Below are 23,728 nucleotides of genomic sequence, written 5' to 3' on the forward strand. Positions count from 1 at the left end.
ACATGGGGGGGGGGGGGGGGGGGGCGTCCTACGCACCACAGGTTGGTGGGCACCGGCGTACGTCAGTGCCGGCTTGGGCTGCGTCGGCGGCAAGCGCCGGACATCAACCCCGGGTGACGGCGCGGCGGCGCTGGCGGCTCCCGTCGTCACACCGCCCGGTACGGACATTTATTTATCGGGTCCGGGTGTTGGGCGTGAAGGGGGACGTGGGGTAGAGGGGAGGGGGGAGCGGGACGGGCGGGAGGGGCGTTCGTAGGCGATGTCCTCCGTGGAACGCTACCACCTCCGGGGCGCAAGCTGCCTCATGGCTTCAGCGCCGTCTGCGAACGCCTTCCTGGGAATAGGGGAGGGGGAAGATAAAGTAGCTCGTTAACAATGGCCTGTGGAGAATTCTCTGAAGTTGCAATTAACTTATTGACCGCCTATCCTGTAGCACCTGTTAGCCAAATGTCATTTTTGCAATTGTCACTGTGGAAGAAGTGCGCAGACTCGAGCAAGGAACTAATGAAAACGATTTTGTATTATGCACGCGAGCAATTGGATTACGACAGCGCAGAAGTGCTCTTCTCATAAAGTCATGACCTTAAAATTTGATCTGCAAGCATAAGAAGGGCCAATAACCCCCTTCTCTGTAACATCGTAATATTAGCCCGATTAAAAACTCATGCAGCTGATATTTTGTTTTGCTAAATTTTATCAACACCATTATTACCCTCCCTTCTAAATAAGCAAAACATACGTACAGCCCTACGTATATTTGTGTCATAAAACCTGAACAAAGGCCCATCTAAGCGGGCAACACGAACACGTGTCATGGAGGCGTTCCCCTCACACCCGAGCAAACAAAACGAAAAAGTGACAAAGTCCGCGCGTGCTCGCCCCGGATGCGCTTGCGCGGCGCACACGCACAACTCCCAAGGTTTTGCCCCGATTTTCGTTCGTCCGTCAGAATAGACCGAAAGCCTTCACGCCTAATTAACTCGGCTATGAAGGCACACATGGGGAAGTGGCCAAGCGTGCACAAGAAGGAATCCTGCAGGAGGCAGTCAATGCCCGCCAGAGTGCCCGGCAGTCGCACCCCGAGACACGAGAGAAACTGCTCCCCTTTCACTTAAGTAAACGTGCCAGGATCTCAAGGTCCTAGTAACCTTTTACAGTCTACTGCTCCCGGGGTAAGTTCATGAGTTCCGACAGGCAACGAAGCGGGGGTGTGTGTGGGTCCGTGGGTGGGTGCGTGCACGTGGGAGTAAAAATGTTGCACTTGCAGCAGAGTGGAATACAATTCGAAAGGATCCGTTGAAGTCGCCCACCCATCGATTGAGTAACACTCTAACACACCTACGACCGCCGAGCTAAACAAAAGGAAGAGGCTATTATCGCCAATAACCTCACCGGTGCAAACGGAAGCAAGGGAAAATTAACACTTTTTTTTATCATCGTCGCTTACTTTATAATTTTACACCGTTTAAAACCAAGTTCTGCTTTAAAATTTGTATGCAAGTTAATTATAAGAACACAATTATCGGTGCCCTTACACACACTGAAAATAAAACTACAGGCGGGGCTTTTGAAAAATATGCTATCACTAAAAATCCAATGGGACAATTTTTTTTGCCATTATTCTTGTGCCACCTTTCTATGTAATTAACCTACAAGAGAATTAATAATCAACTTCTTTTTTCAACACTGCCGGTTACTAAACATTTTGCCAAAAAAAATCCTTGATGACGAACGTGTTTTTTTTTCCACCAAATGTTAAGAAACACTGATGCAGAGATTACAAAGTACCCGCTATTCCAATCTTCTCTCTCGCTCTCCTATCTTGGCTCAATAAAAATGGCAAGCGGCCAAAGTGTGATTACTTAGCAAGGGACAGAGTGTAACACAGTTAAAGAATAATAAAGCGCCACTGCCATAATTAAAATGTAAAAAAATTCGACAGTCCTGTTCGTATTAAGCCACAAAATCTACATGTGGTTATAGTTTCATTCGAATTACAGTTTTAAAAATGGGCAAAACCCATGCGGTATTTAGCCCACCACAAACACAGCTGCCATAGAACTTCTGTGGGTTCCCAAAAAAACAAAGTACAACATAAGACTAATTTACTTAAACCATGACATTTCAACCAAATCTATAAGCTTTTATAAACGATCAACTTTTCACAAACTCTGGAACCTCCTCTGCCCCCTACCTTCCCACAGTGCTTTAATCTCTAGTGCAATGCCCTTTAAAAACAATCAAATGTCACCTCCCTTTTAACTGGGTTTCTTTGCACTTTTTTCAGCATTTTGATCTCTCAAATGAGGCCATGTTTACACACATTATCATATAACCTGAAAATAAAGCACACTTTTATCAGCGAGTGCAGCCTTGCAATTTTCAAGAAAAACGCCAAGATCATTTGATCTTCCATGTACGTAATATTCATAATTTAAAACACTGCAAATAAACTGCCGTTTGAACAGCCTCCAAAACACCGTATGGTCATGTCGGCTGTTTGACCAGACGTCACCATGGTCAATGCAGGTTGGTGAGAAGTGGGTGAGGGGCACCTAGAACCAGTTCGGATATCACTTATGACTCATTTTGGCCTTGGTCAGGAATCGAACTCGGGTAAGAGCAGGCTCACACCACTGTGCCGTCGCTCTACCCCGCCAGCCCAGGTGATACATTATGAAAAACAAAGTAATCAAAGCACAAATCCCCATAAGATATCCACCATAGGTTACAAAATAAAAACGACTTATTTACTCATATATACATCAAAAGCATACAAAGTTCAGAGCAGACGGATAAATCAGCACAACACTACAAGTCATGAGCATTAAATTTGAAATATGAAACGTCATTGACGAAATACACACATAAAATGTCAGCTTTGTTTTTGCTGTGAATTACTGTCAACTCATACAATTCAACGATTCCAACACTTTAGCGATGACTTTACCACATCCCTGGGGCCCGATGTTTACATGGTTCTGCGAGGGAATGGACGATGCACTGGAGTGAACTCTGCACAAAGCAGCCAAGGCAGCTGCCCGCACAGGTTGACCAAAAAGGCGTGTTGGTTAATTTAGACGCAGGCCAATTTCCCTGGGTTAACACGCAACACTTTGGAAGCCCTATTCAACTCTCACAATGCCATTGTTGCACACGTTCGGAGGTGGGCGTTTTAATAAAGTTCCAATTGCAACATTAATCTTATACAAAATATCCCTCCATAAAGAGCCCAGATGAAAAGTCTTTAAGTCTATGTGCAGCTAAAGTAGGGGGGGAAACAATATACATTCGGCACTGCATTGTTCAGAGGCATCAATATGAACAATTTTTAATTTGCATGTAATATTATATACCGATGCTTTATTAACTTCTTCCTTCTACTTTCCGTTCCCAACAGGTGTGCAAAGATGTCGAGTTTTCTCGCGAGGTGGCAAACCCCATCCATTATAAGACGACGCTTAGCGGGCACGGTGATGCTGTTTTGCCTTGGCCAAAAAGACACAATGCGAGGCGGTTAACACATTCGTCATCTTAATTCGCGACTGCCAACAACAACCTGAGGGGCCATCCATTTAGTACGTACGCATGGAGGGGGGGGGGTTAACCCAAATGCGTACGCTTGCGTATGGGTGGGAGGTCTACTGACAATGTACGTACGCATAGGAAACGGAGGGGGATGGATAATAATGCAGCCGACGGTGGACTGTTTGCTTAAACACTTTAATATTATTAATCCTTGATCCTTTCTGCGTGGATTAAATATCGGCCGTTCTATAGGTGGTGGGGGGGGGGGTCAAGTTGACAGATGTTTGCGTACGTACTCAAATGGATGACCACTGGCCCCGTGGTGGTGGTGGTGATGCGCATTGACAAGCTTTAACATAAACATTGACGGCCGAATGTGCTTGCGTCGTGGCGACAACTGCGCGGGTGGGTGACGATCACGTAACAGCCAAATTAATTTAGCCATTATTACAAGAGAGGACAGTCCTCTCAAAAGAACTGCCGGGTGTTAACATATATTATGTAACCGGCTTTGCCTCCGAAGGGCGCAACATTCACAATTACAGCAGGCCATGAAAAGGCACAGCGTGCACGAGTTAGTACCCTCACGAAAGCTGACGGAAGTAACCCTTTGAAACGTTTCCAAAGAATAATGCACTTATGAGCTAATACTGTACTAGCAATTGGCGATTCTTTAGATGTTAATCTTGTCGCATCGCGAGAAACACCGCCGATAATACAATCCTTGTGCAAACAAAATAGATTATTTTTTTTCTCTTTAGAAAAGTGCACGACTGCCCTGAACAGAAACGAATGAAACAACAGCTCACACTGTACTCGAAGTCCTCTGTAACCACCATCACCAACACTCCCTTTACGAAGTGCTTCCCCGTGGGCACTTTAGGCTTAGGGATTTCCTTACACACCTTCCAGATCAAGAGAGGAGACCGCCTGCCCCTTGGCAAGTCGTCAGGAATGTATTCACACCCACCAGACTCGCAAGTTGACACTCAACATCGATTGCCAAAGTGTCCAATAATCGACTCGGCTTTACCACTGTCGTTTAACAATGGCAAATGATGACACGTGTTCGATCATATCGCGAATCACCTTCAACTCAGTCTCAATGGACCTTCACCTGGTTATAAAGTACGCGCGCATACAGTAAGGAAGGAGGGAAAAAAAACAATATATTACTGCTAAACCTGTGATTCAGCACTGTGTTGGCAAGAGCTATTTAAATCGCGGAGAGATTTGTGAAACTCCCAAACGTGTCGCAAACCTGTCAACCCCACATCAGTGTCCTACCTTATTAGAGACCAAATCAGACATATTGGTCACCCCATGGCCCTTATAAATCCCAACGTTCATCCGACAAAAGTACCATCACAAGGGAAAAACACAAACAATATTTCTACTCAATTTCCCTGTACAAGAAATACGGGTTACCCGTATGGATGGGGGCAGGTATGATGTCAGGGCTATGCGGTGGCCAGGGCACGGCAGTACAGCAAATGGGTTCGTAGAACCCATATCATCCCCTACTCTCCTGATACTCCGGCTTGCCCCCACCACCACCCCGTAAAAAATCACCGATTTCACATTCAATCGTGTCTTCTTGGTTACATAACTATCACTGCCTATGACCAGACCACCCAGAATTCACCCCACCGCGTCAGATTTAGGAACCGAAGCTATAGGTTTGAGAGCCTGGACAGTTTGAATGGGTGACCACTCTTTATCTATATCCACAAGGTTGTCACATGCCGCTGCGTGGTTACGTTGCGGGCAGCACTGAGCGCAGTGCAGCAAACTGCATGTTGCACCATACTTCTATGCTCCCACGTACAGCTATGCCTGCCCCCGCCTTCACCAACCTACACTGACCATGAAGTTATGGTCAAGTAAACATCGCGACCTGCAAGTTTCAGGGGGGTGCACGCACTCATCCAGCAGCGGACTGCCAATTGGAATTAAAATGAGGTAATGTTACTACACATCCGTTAGAACGATCATCAACATCTGCCTTGAAGTTCGCGTTAATAATGCCAGGTTAGGTTCAACTTGCGACTCGGGGTCGCCTCGGGACTGCAATCGTCCACAGATAATAACACACACACACACACAAACAACTCAACACACAGAATACAGTTGTAGTAAACTCTAGCACCTCGTAAGTGACAACTAATGTCACGCTGCAAGGAAACGGAGCGCGTAATAACAACGCCCGCGAGACCCGCATCAATGCGTCACGTCAAAACCTTTAATCGTAATTAAATCTACACTTCGCATCTCGCACACGACGAGCTTTATAAACAAAAAACACCACGAGGCACACACGAAATGACAATGCCGTTAATAATTATTATTTCATATCGCCAAGTGTTTAACGCTCGCGTAGACATAAAAACAACCTCCACAGATCCCTCACCACCGGGCCGCGACGAGCAGCGAATTCTTGCATCATTTTACACATCTTTTAAAAACAACACTCGAATCGCCTCAACGCTGCTGGTCATCGCTACGACAAACGCCGGCGTACACAGAGATGAGCACAAAGTGCGAACGACCTCAAAAGTGTCGCCACGAAGCACGGAAAAGACGAAGGCCTCGCGCCAACCGATCTAGGTCACGTACCAACAACGCGCACGCGGCCTACGTTAACTTTAACCCCCCCCCTGAAAGAAACACAACACAACACGAGGGGCTCGACACTAGAGTCGTCAATTAACGCCGCCAAATGAGTACGACTCGCCGATTATTTGGTGGAAACTTACTGGTAATTAATGCATTCAAAGGAGCGAGCAGGCCCAAGCCTGCCCCGACCGACGACGGAGCCCTCTGATTATCGCCGCAACCCAACTGTGACTTTATTTTTTTTATCCCGCTCGTATTTTTCTTCACCTCTGCAGCGACAGCACCCTCCGACCGGCGAAGTTTCGCCGCGTCGGGTGGTATTCGTGTCGTATTTTTGAGAGTTTTATCTCGTGAGTTGTGGTTGTTTTCACGTCGCCAGTTGTTGTTGTTGTTGACGCGCCTCAAGCTCCGCTCCCCCGCGCGGGGCGCGACGCCATTTTGAACTAAGGGGAGGGGGGTCTGGGGGGCGTGGTTAGGGCATTCGTTGTGTGGGTGTGTGTCAATGTGTATGTATGTCGGTGAATGTCAGTATGTGTGTGTATGTCAGTGTACGTCAATGTGTGTGTATGTCAGTGTGTGTGTGTACATCAAGGTGCTCGCTAACAGCACTTGCCCCTACAGTCTGTTAAGGCTATACGGGGGATCTTTGTCTTTGTACATCAGAACATGTGTCAGTGTGTGTACGTCAGGGTGTGTGTATGTTTAAGACTGTGACTCATGCAGCTGCAATGGCTGCTTTGGGTACGCGGTCCAGACCTCCCCGGGAACCCTGGCTGACGGAGGAGGTGTTCAGGTTAATTGAGAAAAAGCGACAGGCCCACTCTCATCGCCTACAGCATCCCACGTCAGAGAATGAGGAGGTTTACCGCAGCCTTCGCTCGGAGGTTCGGAGAGCCGTAAGGCGCTGTAAGGATGGGTGGTGGTCGCGGGTTGCTGAGGAGATGGAGTCTGCCTCAGTGGCCCGCGATCACAAATCACTATTTAACTCCATCAAAAAAGTAACCTGCAGCGCCACACCTATTACCATCATTAGAGGAAAAAACGGTGATCCAATCTCCGACCCCCAGGAACAGGTTTGCAGATTTGCTGAGCATTTCTGTGAGGTCCTGGGGGAGGGAAAATCTCTCAGCCAGGAAAACATCATGGCACAAAGTGGGGATAACCCTGCTGAGGCTGCGGTGCCTCAAATATTGGAAGAGGTCACCCCCTGTGAGTGGCTGGCTGAGGTACCGGCTGTTGAGGAAGTACTGAGGGCGATCCGGAGTCTGAGACCAGGGAAGGCACCGGGCAGAGATGATCTCCCAGGCGAAATGCTGAGGGAGGGTGGCGTTTGTGCACAGACTGCCCTATATGACATCATAACAACAGTCTGGACCACTGGACGGGTTCCGCAGGACTGGAAGGATGCCCTGGTGGTCCCCCTCTTTAAGAAGGGGGACCGCACAGACTGTAACAACTACAGGGGCATCTCACTCCTCAGTGTGCCGGGTAAGGTCCTGGCAAGGATTATTCAACATCGCCTTGCTAGGCATGCTGAGGAGAGGCTTGCGGAGCCCCAATGTGGTTTCAGGAAAGGGCGGTCCTGCACAGATGCCATATTTTCTGTCCGTCTGCTACAGCAGAGGTGTAGGGAATTCCAAAAAGACCTACATCTCTGCTTTATTGACCTGGTCAAGGCCTATGATACCATCAGTAGGACTGGGCTCTGGGTTGTTCTTCGTGCTTTCGGAGTCCCTGACCCTCTGCTCACGATCATTAAGGACCTTCATGATGGTGAGCGGGCCCGGGTAAAACTACGTGGCCGGGAGTCGGAGCCTTTCCCTGTACACCTTGGGGTGCGACAGGGATGTCCTCTGGCTCCCACATTATTTAACATCTATTTCGACTGCGTAGTTCGTGAAGCCTTCAATAGCTGTACCGGGGGAATTACCATTTGGTACAGATATAATGGGAGGCTGATCGACGCCCGGGTGCGATCAAGGGATGGCTCCCTATTGGTCAACCACGTTATGTATGCCGATGATTTGGTAATAGCTGCTCATTCAGAAGAGGAGTTGGAGACGCTGCTGCTGAGGCTGGAGTGTGCCACTAAGAGGTGGGGCCTTACCATCAGCCCCACCAAAACTAAGCACCTGCCTGGGTATTTTGTACCATCGGGCACTCCGCCCCCACAACTCCCAATCGGTGATGGGGCAGTTGTGGAGAGAGTAGAGAGTTTCCCATACCTGGGCAGTGTGCTCATGACCAGCTCCAGTTTATCAGCAGAGGTCTCACTCCGAATCAGTCGAGCGGCAATATCTTTTCATCGGTTGCGTAACGCTGTGTGGAAGCTACCTGGTCTGTCGCTCCGCACGAAGCTTCAGGTCTTCTCGGCCACGGTCATTCCCTCCCTTCTCTACGCTTGCGAAACGTGGACCCCCCTAGTGGAGCATCTTCGCCGGTTGGAAACATTTAGGCTGGCCTGCCTACGATCCATCCTGGGTTTGACCAGGCTGGATTGTGTGAGGAGCTCACAAGTCCTTGAAAGATCTGGGCAAAGTCCCATCAGTGAGCTCCTCCGGCAGGCAAGGCTGCGTTGGCTGGGTCATGTAGCCCGCATGCCCAGCCACCGCATGCCTAAACAGCTTTTGTTCGGCCGGATCGAGGGGGCTAAACGGGCGCGGCACGGGCTAGAGAAGAGATGGAGTGATGTGGTACAGGAGGACGTGGAGCTGAGTGGACTTGCCGATGACTGGTACCAGCGGTGTCAAGATCGGCCTCAGTGGAGGAGGCTCGTGAAGGACGCTACTGGGCAGTTGGAGGCAGTCGCCCTCCAACAACAACGGAGGGCGGAGGAGCGACGCTCACAACAACGAGCGGAGCGCCGGGTGGCTAAAGCACAGCAAGTTGGCACAGTAGGGGGCACAGGTGGTGCATCAGCCAGTCATCTCGGTCATCTCGGTCAGTCGACCCGTGGCACCTGGGTCTGCCCCGTGACCTCCTGCCAGCGGGCGTTCGACACTTCACGTGGCCTCAAGGTGCACATGGCCTGGCACAAGCGTCGTGGTGACGTCACCGCCACTTAGTGGCGAATGGCGGTTGTTGTTGTTGTGTATGTTAGTGTGTGTGTGTATGTCAGTTTGTGTGTATCAGTGTGTGTACGTCAGTGTGTGTACGTCAGTGTGTGTGTATGTCAGTGTGTGTACGTCAGTCTGTGTGTACGTCAGTCTGTGTGCACGTCAGTCTGTGTGTATGTCAGTGTGTGTATGTCAGTTTGTGTGTGTCAGTGTGTGTACGTCAGGGTGTGTGTATGTCAGTGTGTGTGTATGTCAGTTTGTGTGTGTCAGTGTGTGTATGTCAGTGTGTGTGTATGTCAGTGTATGTACGTCAGTCTGTGTGTATGTGTGTATGTTAGTGTGTGTCAGTGTATGTGTGTCAGTGTGTGTACATCAGTGTGTGGGGAGCGGTAGAGTAGCGGTTGGCGCGCTGCACTACAAACCCAGCTACCCGAGTTCGATTCCCGCTCATGGCCAACATCGGTGACGATGATCTGAACCGGTCCTGGGCCTCCCCTAGGTCGACTCAGCCTCAAATGCGTACCTGGTGTGGTGCGTAATAAACTTCGCAACTAGGAGACAAAGGCGGCCGGGCGTGGTGCTGGCCACCCACTCCCTCGTATGCCGTTCTGGCCTTCATAGGTACTCGCTAACAGCACTTGCCCCAATCGTCTGTTAAGGCTATATGGGGGGTCTTTGTCTTGTACGTCAGTGTGTGTCAGTGTGTGTCGGTGTGTACGTTGGTGTGTGTGTTTCTGTGTCCGGCAAAAACAATCCCCTACCTCCTCGTGGTGCCGGACGGCAACGCTGTGGTGGGCAGTTCCGTGGGGGGGGGGAATTTAGATTGGCCTTTCCCTTTCATGGCGTTTGTAACCACCATAGCGGCCAAATGGGGGCTCTGGACGGGTGCGAGGGGCTGGTAACCCCTCCACCTTCAAATAACTACCACCAAACTACGAGTTTAAAAAAATATTAAGCTTGTGCCGGAGGCCCCGGGGAGACAGGCGTCTATGACGTCTCCTGGCCAAACCCCATTTGGTGGAGCCAAGAGACTGAATCCTTACCCTCGGGCCTCCTCCAGAAACAACAAAAAGCCGCTACGGATTGCCACGTCGAATGCTCACTGCGGAGGAGAGGCTGCTACTCTTCTGTCGGGAGCTAGACTGGTACCGCCTGGATCTCTGTGGTATTCAGGTGGACCAGCTCTGGCTCCTGCCACCATGAGGGGTGGACAGTCCTCTGCTCGGGGCAAAAGACTGCCAAACAACAGGGAGTGGCTCTTCTTCTGAACAAAAGAATGAAGGGGGCGTGGGAGTGAGGCGAGGAGTGGTGGTCGTGGTTACTTATGCCCCCACCGAAGACGAACATCCGTGGAGGGATGCAGGCAAGGCCAATGAGTCAGATGCCTTCCATGACCTCCTATCACAGAACATGCATGCCGGGTCCAAGCAAAAACATCTGCTGGACTACATAGTGACGGAACAGCAGATGCGGGCCCATGTCCTTGACACCAGGACCTACCGTGGAGCTAATCTGTCCACTGACCATCGACTTGTCATCTGTAAGATGCGCCTGCCATTCTTCCGCTCCGGTGGTGGGTGTACACACAGGACCCCATTCAAACCCATAGTGGCATGGTCTCAGCAAGCTGATGAAAGTTGCAAGAGATAATTTAATCATCGCTTGCGGCTGGGGTTGGAATTGTCCCCCACTCCTCCTGATGTCGAGGGGAAATGGGCGAGGTTTAGGACTGTGACTCACGCAGCTGCAATGGCTGCTTTGGGTGCACGGTCCAGACCTCCCCAGAGACCCTGGCTGACAGAGGAGGTGTTCAGATTGGCTGAGGAAAAGCGACAGGCCCACTCTCATCGTCTACAACATCCCACGTAAGATAATGAGGAGGCCTACCGGAGCGTTCGCTCGGAGGTTCGGGGAGCCGTGAGGCGCTGCAAGGATGGGTGGTGGTCGCGGGTTGGTGAGGAGATGGAGTCTGCCTCAATGGCCCGTGATCACAAATGGCTCTTTAACTCCATCAAAAAAGCAACCTGTAGCGACACACCTATTTCCATCATTAGGGGAAAGAACGGTGATCCAATCTCCGACCCCTAGTAAGAGGTTTGCAGATTTGCTGAGCATTTCTGTGAGGTCCTGGAGGAGGGGAAATCCCTCAGCCTGGAATTTCACTCCTCAGTGTGCCGGGAAAGGTCCTGGCAAGGATTATTCAACATCGCCTTGCCAGGCACGCTACGAGAGGCTTGCTGAGCCCCAATGTGGTTTCAGGAAAGGGCGGTCCTGCACAGATGCCATATTTTCTGTCTATCTACTACAGCAGAGGTGTAGGGAATTCCAACAAGACCTACATCTCTGCTTTATTGACCTGGTCAAGGCCTATTATACCATCAGTAGGCCTGGGCTCTGGGTTGTTCTTCGTGCTTTCGGAGTCCCTGACCCACTGCTCATGATTATTAAGGACATTCATGATGGTGAGCGGGCCCAGGTAAAACTACGTGGCCGGGAGTCAGAGTCATTCCCTATTCACCTTGGGGTGCGACAGGGATGTCCTCTGGCTCCCACATTATTTAATATATATTTCGACCATGTAGTTTGTGAAGCCTTCACATAGCTGTACCGGAGGAATTTCCATCTGGTACAGATACAATGGGAGGCTGATCGATGCCCGGGTGCAGTCAAGGGATGGCTCCCTATTGCTCAGGAGTTGGAGGCGCTGCTGCTGAACCTGGAGCTTGCCACTAAGAGGTGGGGCCTTACCATCAGGGGGGTGTGTGTGTGTACGTGGGTGTGTGTGTGTAGAGAAGAGATGGAGTGATGTGGTACAGGAGGACGTGGAGCTGAGTGGACTTGCCGATGACTGGTACCAGCGGTGTCAAGATCGGCCTCAGTGGAGGAGGCTCGTGAAGGACGCTACTGGGCAGTTGGAGGCAGTCGCCCTCCAACAACAACGGAGGGCGGAGGAGCGACGCTCACAACAACGAGCGGAGCGCCGGGTGGCTAAAGCACAGCAAGTTGGCACAGTAGGGGGCACAGGTGGTGCATCAGCCAGTCATCTCGGTCATCTCGGTCAGTCGACCCGTGGCACCTGGGTCTGCCCCGTGACCTCCTGCCAGCGGGCGTTCGACACTTCACGTGGCCTCAAGGTGCACATGGCCTGGCACAAGCGTCGTGGTGACGTCACCGCCACTTAGTGGCGAATGGCGGTTGTTGTGTGTGTACGTGGGTGTGTGTGTGTACGTCAGCGTGTGTGTCTGTGTGTCAGTGTGTGTGTGGCGGTAAGTGCGCTGTGCTATGAACCCGGCCACCCGATATCGATTCCCGCTCACGGCCAACACCAGTGACGATTATCTGAACCAGCTCCCCTAGGTCGACTCAGCCTCAAATGAAGTAGCTGGTGCAGTGTGTAATCATCGCGACTAGGGAGACAAAAGGCGGCCGGACATAGGGTGCTGGCCACCCACCCCCTCGTGTGCCGTGCCGGCCTGCATGGGATGGTCGCTGACAGCAATTGCCCCCAACATTCTACTGTAGGCTATACGGGGGACCTTTGTCTTTGTTCGTATTTATAGGTGTACTTGTATGGGTGGGGGTGGGTGTGAATGCCATTGTGTGTGTCAGAGTACGTGTGTGTATGTGTGTGTGCATGTGTGCTGGTAACACAAGTGCACGTGTCAGCGTATGCAGGTGTGCGCGGTGTTCAACTAGTAGCGAGCACTTGTCCCGAGTCTGTTAAAGGCTATACTATATCGGGGATATTTGCCTTTGTTTGCATACCACACACACGTACACACACACACACAATGGTTGCAGTGCAGCTATAATTAAAACATCATGCCGGATTGAGCAAAGTCATACCTTCCACTTCCTCAACATAATCACACCCAGTGACATGCACACACACTCAACTATAAATCAGAGCACGTATTCGCTGTTAACGACAATGACAACGATGGCTAGGAGATGTTAACTACCTCGCCTGGTATACAAGAGGTCGTTTGGGTCCGATCCCGACCCTGACGCCTGCTGCTGTTGTCTATTTGTGGAGTTTCCATGCTCACTCTGCCCGTGGTCGCGTGGATTTTTCTCCGGGTCCTCCGCTTTTTGCCATCACATTCAGAAACCGCGTGCGCTTCCGAGTATTTATTAATGTCCACGTGACGATGAGCCACCTTCATTGAGCTTTCATTTGTGCTGCGTTGGCATCACTGCCATTTCGCGGCGGTGATGGCCAGGCCACTCGTGAAGAAGAGCCCAGTGGGTCTCACCTGCTAAAGTAAAAATAACTTCTCATTTTTTTTTAGAACGGAGTGGGGGGGGGGTGATGGACACAACTGGGCTGCTCGAAGGCAAGTTGCCCTCCCCAGCAACATCCGAGGAGCGACGCTCACAACAACGAACGAGAGGCGCCGGGCGGATAAAACGCAGCGAGGCGGCATGCCGAGCCAAGCTCAGGTGGCTGTCACCTGTCGATTGTCTCGGTCACCGTCGACCCATAAACACCTTGGGGGAGTCCGGTCCCGTGACCCCCTGCGCACCAGCGGCGAGAAGTCTCCCCCACTCTACACCGGTGCTTCTTATGACCTTTTATTGCTGCAGCCTTGCTGCACCGCCCCCCTTTGGTTCTCAATCGTAACAAACTAAAATGTATATAAAGTTAATAAATACATAGGGTTTGATGAAACAAAGTAAGTTGTACTTCCGTGCCCGTGCTTAATTTGTGTTCGTCCTGATTTACCGTCTAAAACTAAAAAATCTGACCATGTCTCGCACCCCCAGAACGGGCATCTCACAACCCCCGGGTTAAGAAGAAGAACCGCTGCTTTCCACGATAGCCTTCAAGTGTAGCCACCTAGCCTGGCACAAGCGCTGCGTTGGCATCGTCGTTGTTGCCGAGTTTAAGCGTGGACATATGCAGGTGAGCGCAGGCAGGTGTGTGTGCGCGTGCGTGTGCCCACCGCACACAGACAATTGAAGTGCAATATTAATTGAAACATCCTGGCTTATGGTAAAGCCAAGTTGTGAGTCTGCTCACATAAACACAAAGCAAGCAACTTCCACATCACAACCACATGATGATGATGATGATATTTCCCGTTGTACCCACCAATGCCCCCACTCCGTCACTCACCTGAGCTTGCCCACATTGGCTGGCCACGTGAATGTGGGTTAAATCTTAAAAGCCCAACGCAGTACATTGCACTGTATTGTTACTGTGTTCGGCCGTGGGTTGTGGAACGGTGAGCGCAATGGTTCGCACAACACGCGACAAACCACCAGCAAGCCGAGTTTCAGCCTGGCGTGGTGCTGGCCGCACTATCCCCTCGTGCCTTGGCAGGAGCTCGCTAACAGGACTTGCCCCAACAGTCTCGTAAGGCTAGACGGGGTAGGGGGGGGGGGAAAGCTTTGGCTTATATGTGTATGATACATGTGTGTGCGTAAGGCAGCAGCATTTAGCAATGAACGCACTGCGCTGCGAATGTGGCGACCCGAGTTAGATTCCCGCTCAAGGTCAATACCAGTGATGAATATCTGAACCGGTCATGGGCCTCCTCTAGGTCGAGTCAGCCTCAAATGAGTGCCTGGTGTGTAAAACATAGTCACTAGCGAGACAAAGGCGGCCGGGCGTGGTGCTGGCCACCTATGCCCTCGTGTGCCGTGCCGGCCTTCATAGGTGCTCGCTAACAGCACTTGCCCCAACAGTCTGTTCAAGGAAGAGGGGGCATCTTTTTTGTACGGCAGCATTCAGGGAAAGCATCGTGTGGGAATCCATCCCCTATTAAATTTAGCGAGGGGGTTTAGAAGTTAATTTTAGTCTTGGATTTGCTCCCTTTCATCTGTCTACTCTCGGCTGTAAATCGTCCTCCCCATCAAAGTTGGGCCTTTTTTTAGGCTGGTCGATTGGGGGAACGTTACTAATCTTTTCCTCAACAACAATTTTATTGCCGTACTTTTTTTCCATTCTGCACACTCTACGGTCTTTGAGGGTAGTCGTCGTAGTGAATTATTATTTTGTTACCAACCAGACTGAGCCGGGTCGCTCCAAATACATTGCTGTGACTGCATTTGGCATCGCTGCATCTGTACATGGGCGACGTGATAAAAAAAAACTTTTCCATCACCGCCGTCAGTCATTGTCTTGAAACCGGCAAAACATGAAAATAACATTCTGCACAACGACCCTCTCACTCAAGCGGAGAGGGCAACGCGGATTGGATTGGAAATAAGATTCGCGAAATGGCCTACTCTGGTGCATTTTCGAGTTTGTTTCTCTCCGGCGTGGTGAGGAACCTACCCGTCGGCACGTGCAGCGAAACGTCGGACGTCGCGCCAAACAACAACAACGACGCGGCACAACCGCAAAAACCTACTTACGTCCTTGTACGATTTGGAATAGTAACGATGGTGGCCGATTCAGCTGTTTACTCGCTGCCGCACATTTTTCGCTCGCTCTGCTATAGAGCGAGCGACCGGTCTAGAGACCCAGCGAGGGTTGCCTGGTGAATCGCATTGTTACTTAGAATTTCAACGTGTAACACGCACAGTTTTTGACAGCTCTCGACGACAGAGAAAGACTCAGGAGACTGGAGGAGGAACCACGGACAAAGAACAAAGGCAGCAGCCACACGGCGAGTCAGCGCCAACAATTGTCCAATCTCTGCGGTCCTCTACATATTAATGTTTTATCAGACTGGACAGAGACGTGTCCCGCTTAACGAGCGTTCTTTCGACCCACGAGAATTCACTTCGTAGACCGATTTGAGTTTAGACCCATTTGTTCGCAAAACGAGCAAATGTTTGCTTAGCGAGCGGAAAACCGATCGATAAGCATGCGTCCCAGTGGCGGCAGGGGGCGACCGGTGCCCCCAAGCTGTTTGTTTACCAGCTGTGCTGTGCCCGCGTGTTTCGTCGGGAGGGGGCCTCATGGTGGCACTATAATGGGTGGGTGGGTGGAGGGGTGGGTGGAGGGGTGGGTGGTGGGGGGAAGCGGCGCTAATTAATTGCAGACCCCAAGGACAGGCAGTCTCGCTCCATCTCGCATCGTGGCTATGAACCCAGCGACCCTGGTTCGATTCCGAGCCACGGCTAACATCAATGGCGAGTGATATTTGAGCCGGCGGTCCTTGCATTCCCTCCCCCCTGCTGCTCCCTCCACCCGCTAACATCATCTACCCTTCAAACAAACTACATCAATGCTGAGCGTCTGCAAGCACTGCGGTTCCTCATGTGTGGTAAGTGTTACCTTTGATGTTTTGTTACTTTCTTTTTAAAAAATATATAATTCGTATTTCTCACGTGAAAAAAAAGTTGTTTAAGAGTTTATCGACAATCTAACGGGACGTGTATACATTTTCATTCCGTCCACAAATGGAATGCGGGTTTTATTTTTTGCGCGGAAAGGACGTGCACATTTTAACTCGTCCTGTCATCGATTATACGAATGACTTTTGGTCACGTAAACGGCGCTTATTTGAACAAAATACTAATTGGCAACCGGGTAGTCCACTTTGTGTAAAATTATAGTTCCTTGAAAGCTTTGGAATTGGAAGAAAAAAAATCAATGCTCGCATATGAACAGCTCATGTAATGTTTGTATCTGCATGTATGTGTAATGTAGGAACTTGGCGGGAGACGACCTTACGGGTAGCACACTCTTTTATTAACACCAACTTATATTACACGGGTGGCTAACTCCAGCCTTAACCCACAGGGTTCCCCCGGCTACACCCACACGGGCTCTTACGCCCAGTAGCCTCTCGGAACACACCCAGCCGGGGTGTCCGTCTCGACTCTGGGTCCCACAGTCTCGGTCCACAGGGACGTCAGACCACGGGTCCCACAGTCCCGCCTCCGAGCCACACAGGGCCCCGGCCCTCACAAGGACAGCGGGACCAGGGGTCTCAGGGCCTACCTCTGAACTCCGTCTTCGGTCTTCGACTGGTTAACAACTCCCCGAGTGCTCCCGCGCGTCCCCCTTTATAGTCCTTCATGCGGACGTCGCTGAGAGCACCCACCCCAGTTGACCAATCACTGCGCGCTGCCCACGATCCTCTTTCCCACCTTGTGTCAGCGCGCACAACCACGCATCCCGCGCCGCCCCGTAATCTCTCACTCCCGGCGCGCGCGTCAACACCACGCCTACATCGCGTGCCCAACCACGCACCCCGCGCCGCCCCGTGATCTCTCACTGCGGGCGCGCGTCCGCACCACCACTACATATGCATATATTTGTCAAAAATAAAGCAAACCCTATACTTCAAACCTTAATTAAATACTATAAATAGGAGCTTCATGTTTCTACCATAGCAGTATATTTCCTGTGTTATTGAATATCTCTTGAACATCATGCGGTGCCAACTCGTTTGAGGGTAGGTGGTGGGTAGGGGGGGGAGTTGTACCTTAATCTAATCAGTAATTCGCCAGCCGTGCCAATATAATATCAAAGAGGCGCGCTCACCATGTAAAAACACATTTCGGTAAACCACACTGAGATCTCATATCTCTCTCCGTTGGAAGTGGGGAAGATGGGGGGCGGGGGGTGGCGGGTTACACAGGGATATGAATGCGTCGTTATGGACATTAAAAATTCGCCTCTGTGGGCCATCGCACAGGGCAGACGAGATGACCCACTAGGAGCGAGCTTGTGAAGATAACGAATGTGTCTTTCAAGATTACCACTAACGCACCTCACTGCCCAAGGCTCCCGACCCCACCCCCCCCCGTCAGATTCCACAGCAGCTGCGGTAGAGACACGTGACAGTGACCTCCACGATCTGGCCCGGTCTCGTGGAGACCACTCCGAAGGTTTCGATTTAAAGCTTTCGTGACTGCAGGGATTCATCTTCTTGGTTCTTTCGGTAAAGTCACGTAGAATGGAAATAATGAAATAATAAAAATAAAACATTATAAAATAATTCTCACGACGTTTCGGCCACAACGCAAGCAGCCGTCCTCAGGTGGAGAACAGGTCTGTGGAGAAGACAGACTCTGTCTTCTCGACAGACATCATGCGACAGACTCTGTCTTCTCGACAGACCTGTTCTCCACCTGAGGACGGCTGCTTGCGTTGTGGCCGAAACGTCGTGAGAATTATTTTATTATGTTTTATTTTTATTATTTTATTATTTTCATTCTACGTAACTTTACCGAAAGAACCAAGAAGATCACTCCAAAGGTGTCACGGTGGCTAGGAAATGTTAACTTCCTCGCCTGGTATACAGGAGGTCGTGGGTTCAATCCAGACCCTAACGCCTGCTGCTGTATATTTGGAGTTTACACATTCTCCCCGTGGTCGCGTGGATTTTTCTCGGGGTCCTCCAAATTTCCCTCTGTATTTAGAATCAACGTCATGCGTTTAGAGTTTTTAGCTGCTATAACATTTCCATATGAAAGCCACTTTGTTGAGCTATAATTTGTGGCCAGGTCGCTTCTGAAAAAGAGCTATATAGCTTCGTGGCCCTTACCTGGTAAAATAAAAAAAAATTGTTTTGAGTTCATGGTAGCCCAGCCGCCCTGTGAAATGGTCACGACATCAGAGAGTCGGCGCGGACCAGACGGACGTCACCTTCAGGGAGTTGTTTAAAAAAATATATATTTTAACAACACGTGGTATAACATTACAAACATAACATCTCTTTACCTTGGGATAGCATAAATCTAACCACACGTTAAAAAAAAATTCTAAATTATGGTGGCTTTTCCTCCGCTAGTGGAGGGAAGTCTGTCAGGGGAAGGAGGATAGAGGGGACCGCGACCAACCCCACACAGCTGTGCCAGGCTGTTCCAGGCACGGCTCAGAGTCGCCCATGGGAACGCAGTATCAGCAGCAAGAACACAGCCCACTAATCTGTGTTCCGTCGCTATGAGCACGTGCATGCGACTATTATCCCTGTGCCAGATATTCGTACGGCACCTTGAGACGTGCTGACATTTAAATAATAACAAAAAATTTCCGGCACTTTTTTCAAGCCCCACTGCCAGATGAAGGCCTCGGCAAAGCCTGTGTCGATCATCGGAGTTGACTTTGACCGTACTTCACCGTGCCGGTCAGTGCAGGTTGGTGAAGGAGGGGCAGAAGTGGGGGGGGGGGGCCGTGACCACTTGCCGGTGATATTAGCCGCCCGTGAACCACTACACCCACCGCGCTCCCATCCTCTCTGCCCCTCTCTGACATGCGCGCGTACACATTTTTCACCAGGCCGTACACAAAGTGACACACCTGCAATGTGTAATTGCTGTTTACTCACAGAATCGTTAATTTTACTTCCCACTTGACCGCCTAATGGCTTGCAGATGTATTTTAAATGCCGCGCGCTACACCGAGCGCACTGCGTCGAAGATCACCTCCAGCCATAACCGCGGCTTCATGTGCCTGCAAAAAGCACCCTGTAGATTTACAAGATCGGACAGATTCGGCTCCCGCCGGGTTAATTGCCCCGAAAATATAACTTGTCCTCCGCTGCCAAACGTGCGCTTTGTTAATTTCGCAAGGGGAGGGGGAGATTTTCGCATTCATCGATAATCACAAGCAATTGAAAAAAAATCCTTCAAAAATATATGGAATTATCATTTCTACAACTTTTACTGCCATATTTGCATTTTATACAATGTATTAACTAAGTATTTAAATTTTAGCAGGTAAGGCCCACTGAGCTATATAGCTCTTTTTCAGAAGCGACTTGACCATAAATGAAAGGTCAACTAAGTGGCTTATCAATGTGGAAATTTATAGCAGCCAAATACTTTAAACGCACATTGTTGATTCTAAATGTGGTGGGAAAAACCGGAGGACCCGGAGAAAAATCCACGCGACCACGGGGAGAACACGCAAACTCCAAATATACAGGTACCAGAGTCGGGATCGAACCCACAAACCTCCTGTATACCAGGCGAGGTAGTTAACATCTCCTAGCTACCACGGTGCCTAAAAATAAAAAGATATATTGTGCTGCGTTGAGTGGTGGCGCAGCGGTTAGGGCACTGAGATATAATTCTGGCCACCCGATGTTCAACTCCCAGACACCGCTAACATCAGCAGTGAGTGATTTCTGAATCGTTCCTGACCCCCACCCCCTCCCTTCACCAACCCTGCACTAACGAGCGTGGTGAAGTATGGTCAAATAAGCCCCATCACTGACGCGGCGTAGTGAGGCCTTCAACCAATAATGGACTAGCTTCAACAGGCCACAGCCAGATTTGTGGAGAAGTCCTCATGTTTCGTTCCTTAAATAAAGGGGTAGATGTGATGACAAAACTTGTGCGCTCTTCTCGCGTTGTGATTACCGGCGAAACGTCGTACTCAAAGTGTAAATGTTGTGGCTTGGCTCTCCAACACACCGGTGTGCTGTACTAGTAACGAATTGGCATGTTCTGTTTACGTGACAAACATGACTAATTGGTTGTGTCGGGTGGTGGTGGGTTTGACGACACATTTATATATTTACGCGATTTAACCCAAAAAGCCTGTATGATAGATGATATTGGTCACGAAAGCCTACGCGTTGAACTGATGAAGGGTAGTATCTTTTTTTGTAACACGTATTTTGTATGCAAGAAAAAGCGGATGACGGAGGGGTTATTTTTTTTGGGAGGGGGTGGGGTGTGTGGGGAGGGTTTGAAATCAGAATTAAAATTTTTAATTATTATTATAAAGAAGTGACTAATGTGCCTACAGAGGGCCCCTTTCAATCGGTGCTCATTGGCCAGCAATATCGCGCGGATCAGGAACTTGGGGACGATGACTGAAAAAAATGGACCGCGGAGCGGATGAGGCGTGCTCGGAATTACACGGAGACGGATGGAGGGGAGCGCGTGGATCAGGGCGCAAAGTGGAAAATGCAGCGGCATGGCGTTCGCTGCTGTGAACGCCCCAATCGGCTTGGGGAAGGCCGCACCGCTCAAAGGGATTACGGCCGATTGGCAAGCATGCGTTGAGTGTTGAAACATGCGGCAGGAACGTACGCACTTATGCAATTTGTACTTATCGACTTAATTTCTGCTTAGCTATTTTTAGCGACGTGCTTACCTTTCTCCTCCACTTTGCACTCCTATCGCGTTTGTTGTTGTATCGTTGGTTGTTGTAACTCGCGTTGAACCCCGCGCGGTGAAGTATGGTCAAAGCAACCCCCCCCCCCCCACGTCTCGCACGGCGTCGTGGGGAGGCCGTTATCGGACGGTGGACAGCTCGTCGGCTGTCGACGGTGGTCATGATAATAATGATGATGATGACGGCCGGCAAGTTTCGGAGTGAACAACAACGGCCGAACACAATGTGGGCCACGGGGAGGGGGTCTACTCCATGAATTCGTGGGCGCCGCGGCGGCTAGGAGATGTTAACTACCTCGCCTGGTATTCAGGAGGTCGTGGGTTCAATGCCGATGGTTTGGCCATATTTGTTTGTTATAGTACAGAGTTAGACTAATGACCTTAATCTAAGTTGTCTTGTGGTTGTTGTTATAGTACAGAGTTAGACTAATGACCTTAATCTAAGTTGTCTTGTGGTTGTTGTTTGACTAGCATCCCACTGGGATTTTTGCACACAGTGTTGGTGTACGGTGCTTTTTCTGAAATATTTTGCTGTCTTTTCTTGGATTTTCTGTTTGCACTTAGTCACATAGTCACTTTAAGATGTTTTCTTGTTCATGTTTTTGTTTTTTTGTTTGTTGCGGTTGCACCCGATTCAAGAGCCGAATGGCTCACAGGGCTATACCTAATAAATTAACTTGAAATAAAATGAACTTGAACTTGACTACGCCTGCTGCTGTGGATTTGTAGTTTGGGTGCAACTCTCTCTCCCCGTGGTCGCGTGGATTTTTCTCCGGGTCCTCCGGTTTTTCCCTCCACATTATGAGTCAACATCACGCGTTTTAGAGTATTTGGCTGCGATCAATGGGTCTACGTGATGACAAGCCACTTCGTTGGCGGATCATTTGTGGCCAGGTCGCTTCTGAAAAAGAGCAACAGAGCTCAGTGGGCTTTGCCTGGTAACATTTTTAAAATGGTTATAGTATAAAATTCAGGAAACATTTCTGTAATGTAATTCTTATCAGACCCCAAAGCTAAATAACGTTATATGAGCCGAAGCTTATCATACTCTTACTTCCCTGGCCTATGTCAGAATCTTTATTTAGACTGCTGGAGGAATCCGATGAGCAATGAAGCTCTTTTTCGCAAACGTCCAGTGTGGGCGAGTCAGCAAGTCACAACAGCAATCAATGCGACGAACAAAAAACGATCTGGAAATGCTAAAGCAAGTCACTAAGTATAAAGAAACAACACGTACACAGTAAGTTATATTAGCCCCATACGAATATTATGTCAGTAGCAGCAGTAGCAGCAGCATCGCAATCGGCATGTTTGTCAAATCAAGGGCGACAGAAGGCGGAATCGGAATCATCACCACCACCACCAGGACTTTGTTTTAATCTCACGGAGGTGCCTGGCCCCCCCCACCGCCCACCACGACACCCCCCCCCCCCCCCAGATGGTTGTGCTGTTAGCACCGCCAGGCACAAGAGGCCTCACACTCTTCTCTCGCCGCTTGCAAGCAAAGACAACCCCCCCCAACTCACCCACCTCCCCCACCCCCCACCAACCCCCCGTGTTGCCTACATCAGAACCGTGTTGGGCAACTTCTTGGTTCTTTCGGTAAAGCCACGTAGAATGGAAATAATAAAATAATAAAAATACCAAATCATAAAATAATTCTCACGACGTTTCCGTTTTTATAATGTTTCATTTTTATTATTTTATTATTTCCATTCTACGTGACTTTACCGAAAGAACCAAGAAGATGAATCCCTGCAGTCACGAAAGCTTTAAATCGAAATTTAAATCGTGTTGGGCAACCCATTAAATATGCCAACGTCGGATGAACGTTGGCCCAACGTTGGACTTCGGCGGCGCTGTTCGCTGCGAGCGCCGGTCAAGGCTGCGGGAGCGGTACGAGGGGGGGGGGGGGAGTGGGGCACCACCTCGCCCGGCCGCCTTTGTCTCTCCCACCCCCACCCCCCCGAGTGATCTGTTGTATTTGTCTGCGCCGAACCGCGCTTGCACATCTTTCACGGGCAAACCTCCCCACCCCCCACCTCCCCCTCCGCCCCCCTCCTCCCCACCCCCCATCCCTCCGCCGATCCATCCACCTTCCCCCCCTCCCTCCGCCCCCCCCCCACCTCCTCATCCCCCTCCTTCCGCCCCCCCACCTCCCCACTCCCCCTCCCTCCGCCCCCTCCTCCCTCCACCCCCACCCACCTCCCCACCCTCCGCCCTCCCACCTCTTCCCCCCCCCTCGCCTCCTCTGGATCCGCGGCGTCAAAACCGGCGGCCAAGTGGAGCAGAGGGCACACAGATCCTCGGCGGGCTGTGAATTCTCCTCGCGAGACGGGCCGGAGGGGTCTGCTGCCAACGGCACGTTGAACTTCTTTCGTACCGTACGTGGCCAACGGCGCTAATCGGCTGCTCCGGTGGGTGGGGTTTGGAGGACAACAAGCTAAACGCAAAAAAGCTATTTTAAAGAAATTAGTTCGTCAATCTAGATGATG

At 50.3% G+C, this 23,728-nt stretch overlaps 1 protein-coding gene across 14 annotated transcripts in view; it reads right to left on the reverse strand.

The window, feature by feature from the left end:
* LOC144933042 (nuclear receptor corepressor 1-like) overlaps nt 1-23,728 on the reverse strand; it is a 180,470-nt gene that overhangs the window by 113,984 nt on the left and 42,758 nt on the right. For 9 of the 14 annotated variants that reach the window (XM_078857509.1, XM_078857506.1, XM_078857508.1 and 6 more), the window contains exons 1-2: nt 6,285-6,581; nt 37-334 (exon numbers count right to left, since the gene is read on the reverse strand). In XM_078857509.1, the coding sequence (XP_078713635.1) occupies nt 37-168 (132 nt within the window). In that variant the 5' untranslated portion in view covers nt 169-334; nt 6,285-6,581. Of the gene's footprint in view, nt 1-36; nt 335-6,284; nt 6,582-23,728 lie in introns of those variants that run through there. The other 5 variants (XM_078857505.1, XM_078857503.1, XM_078857502.1 and 2 more) reach the window with 5 other exon arrangements.

Source organism: Lampetra fluviatilis, chromosome 6, assembly GCF_964198595.1.
Source record: "Lampetra fluviatilis chromosome 6, kcLamFluv1.1, whole genome shotgun sequence".
Taxonomy (NCBI): domain Eukaryota; kingdom Metazoa; phylum Chordata; class Hyperoartia; order Petromyzontiformes; family Petromyzontidae; genus Lampetra; species Lampetra fluviatilis.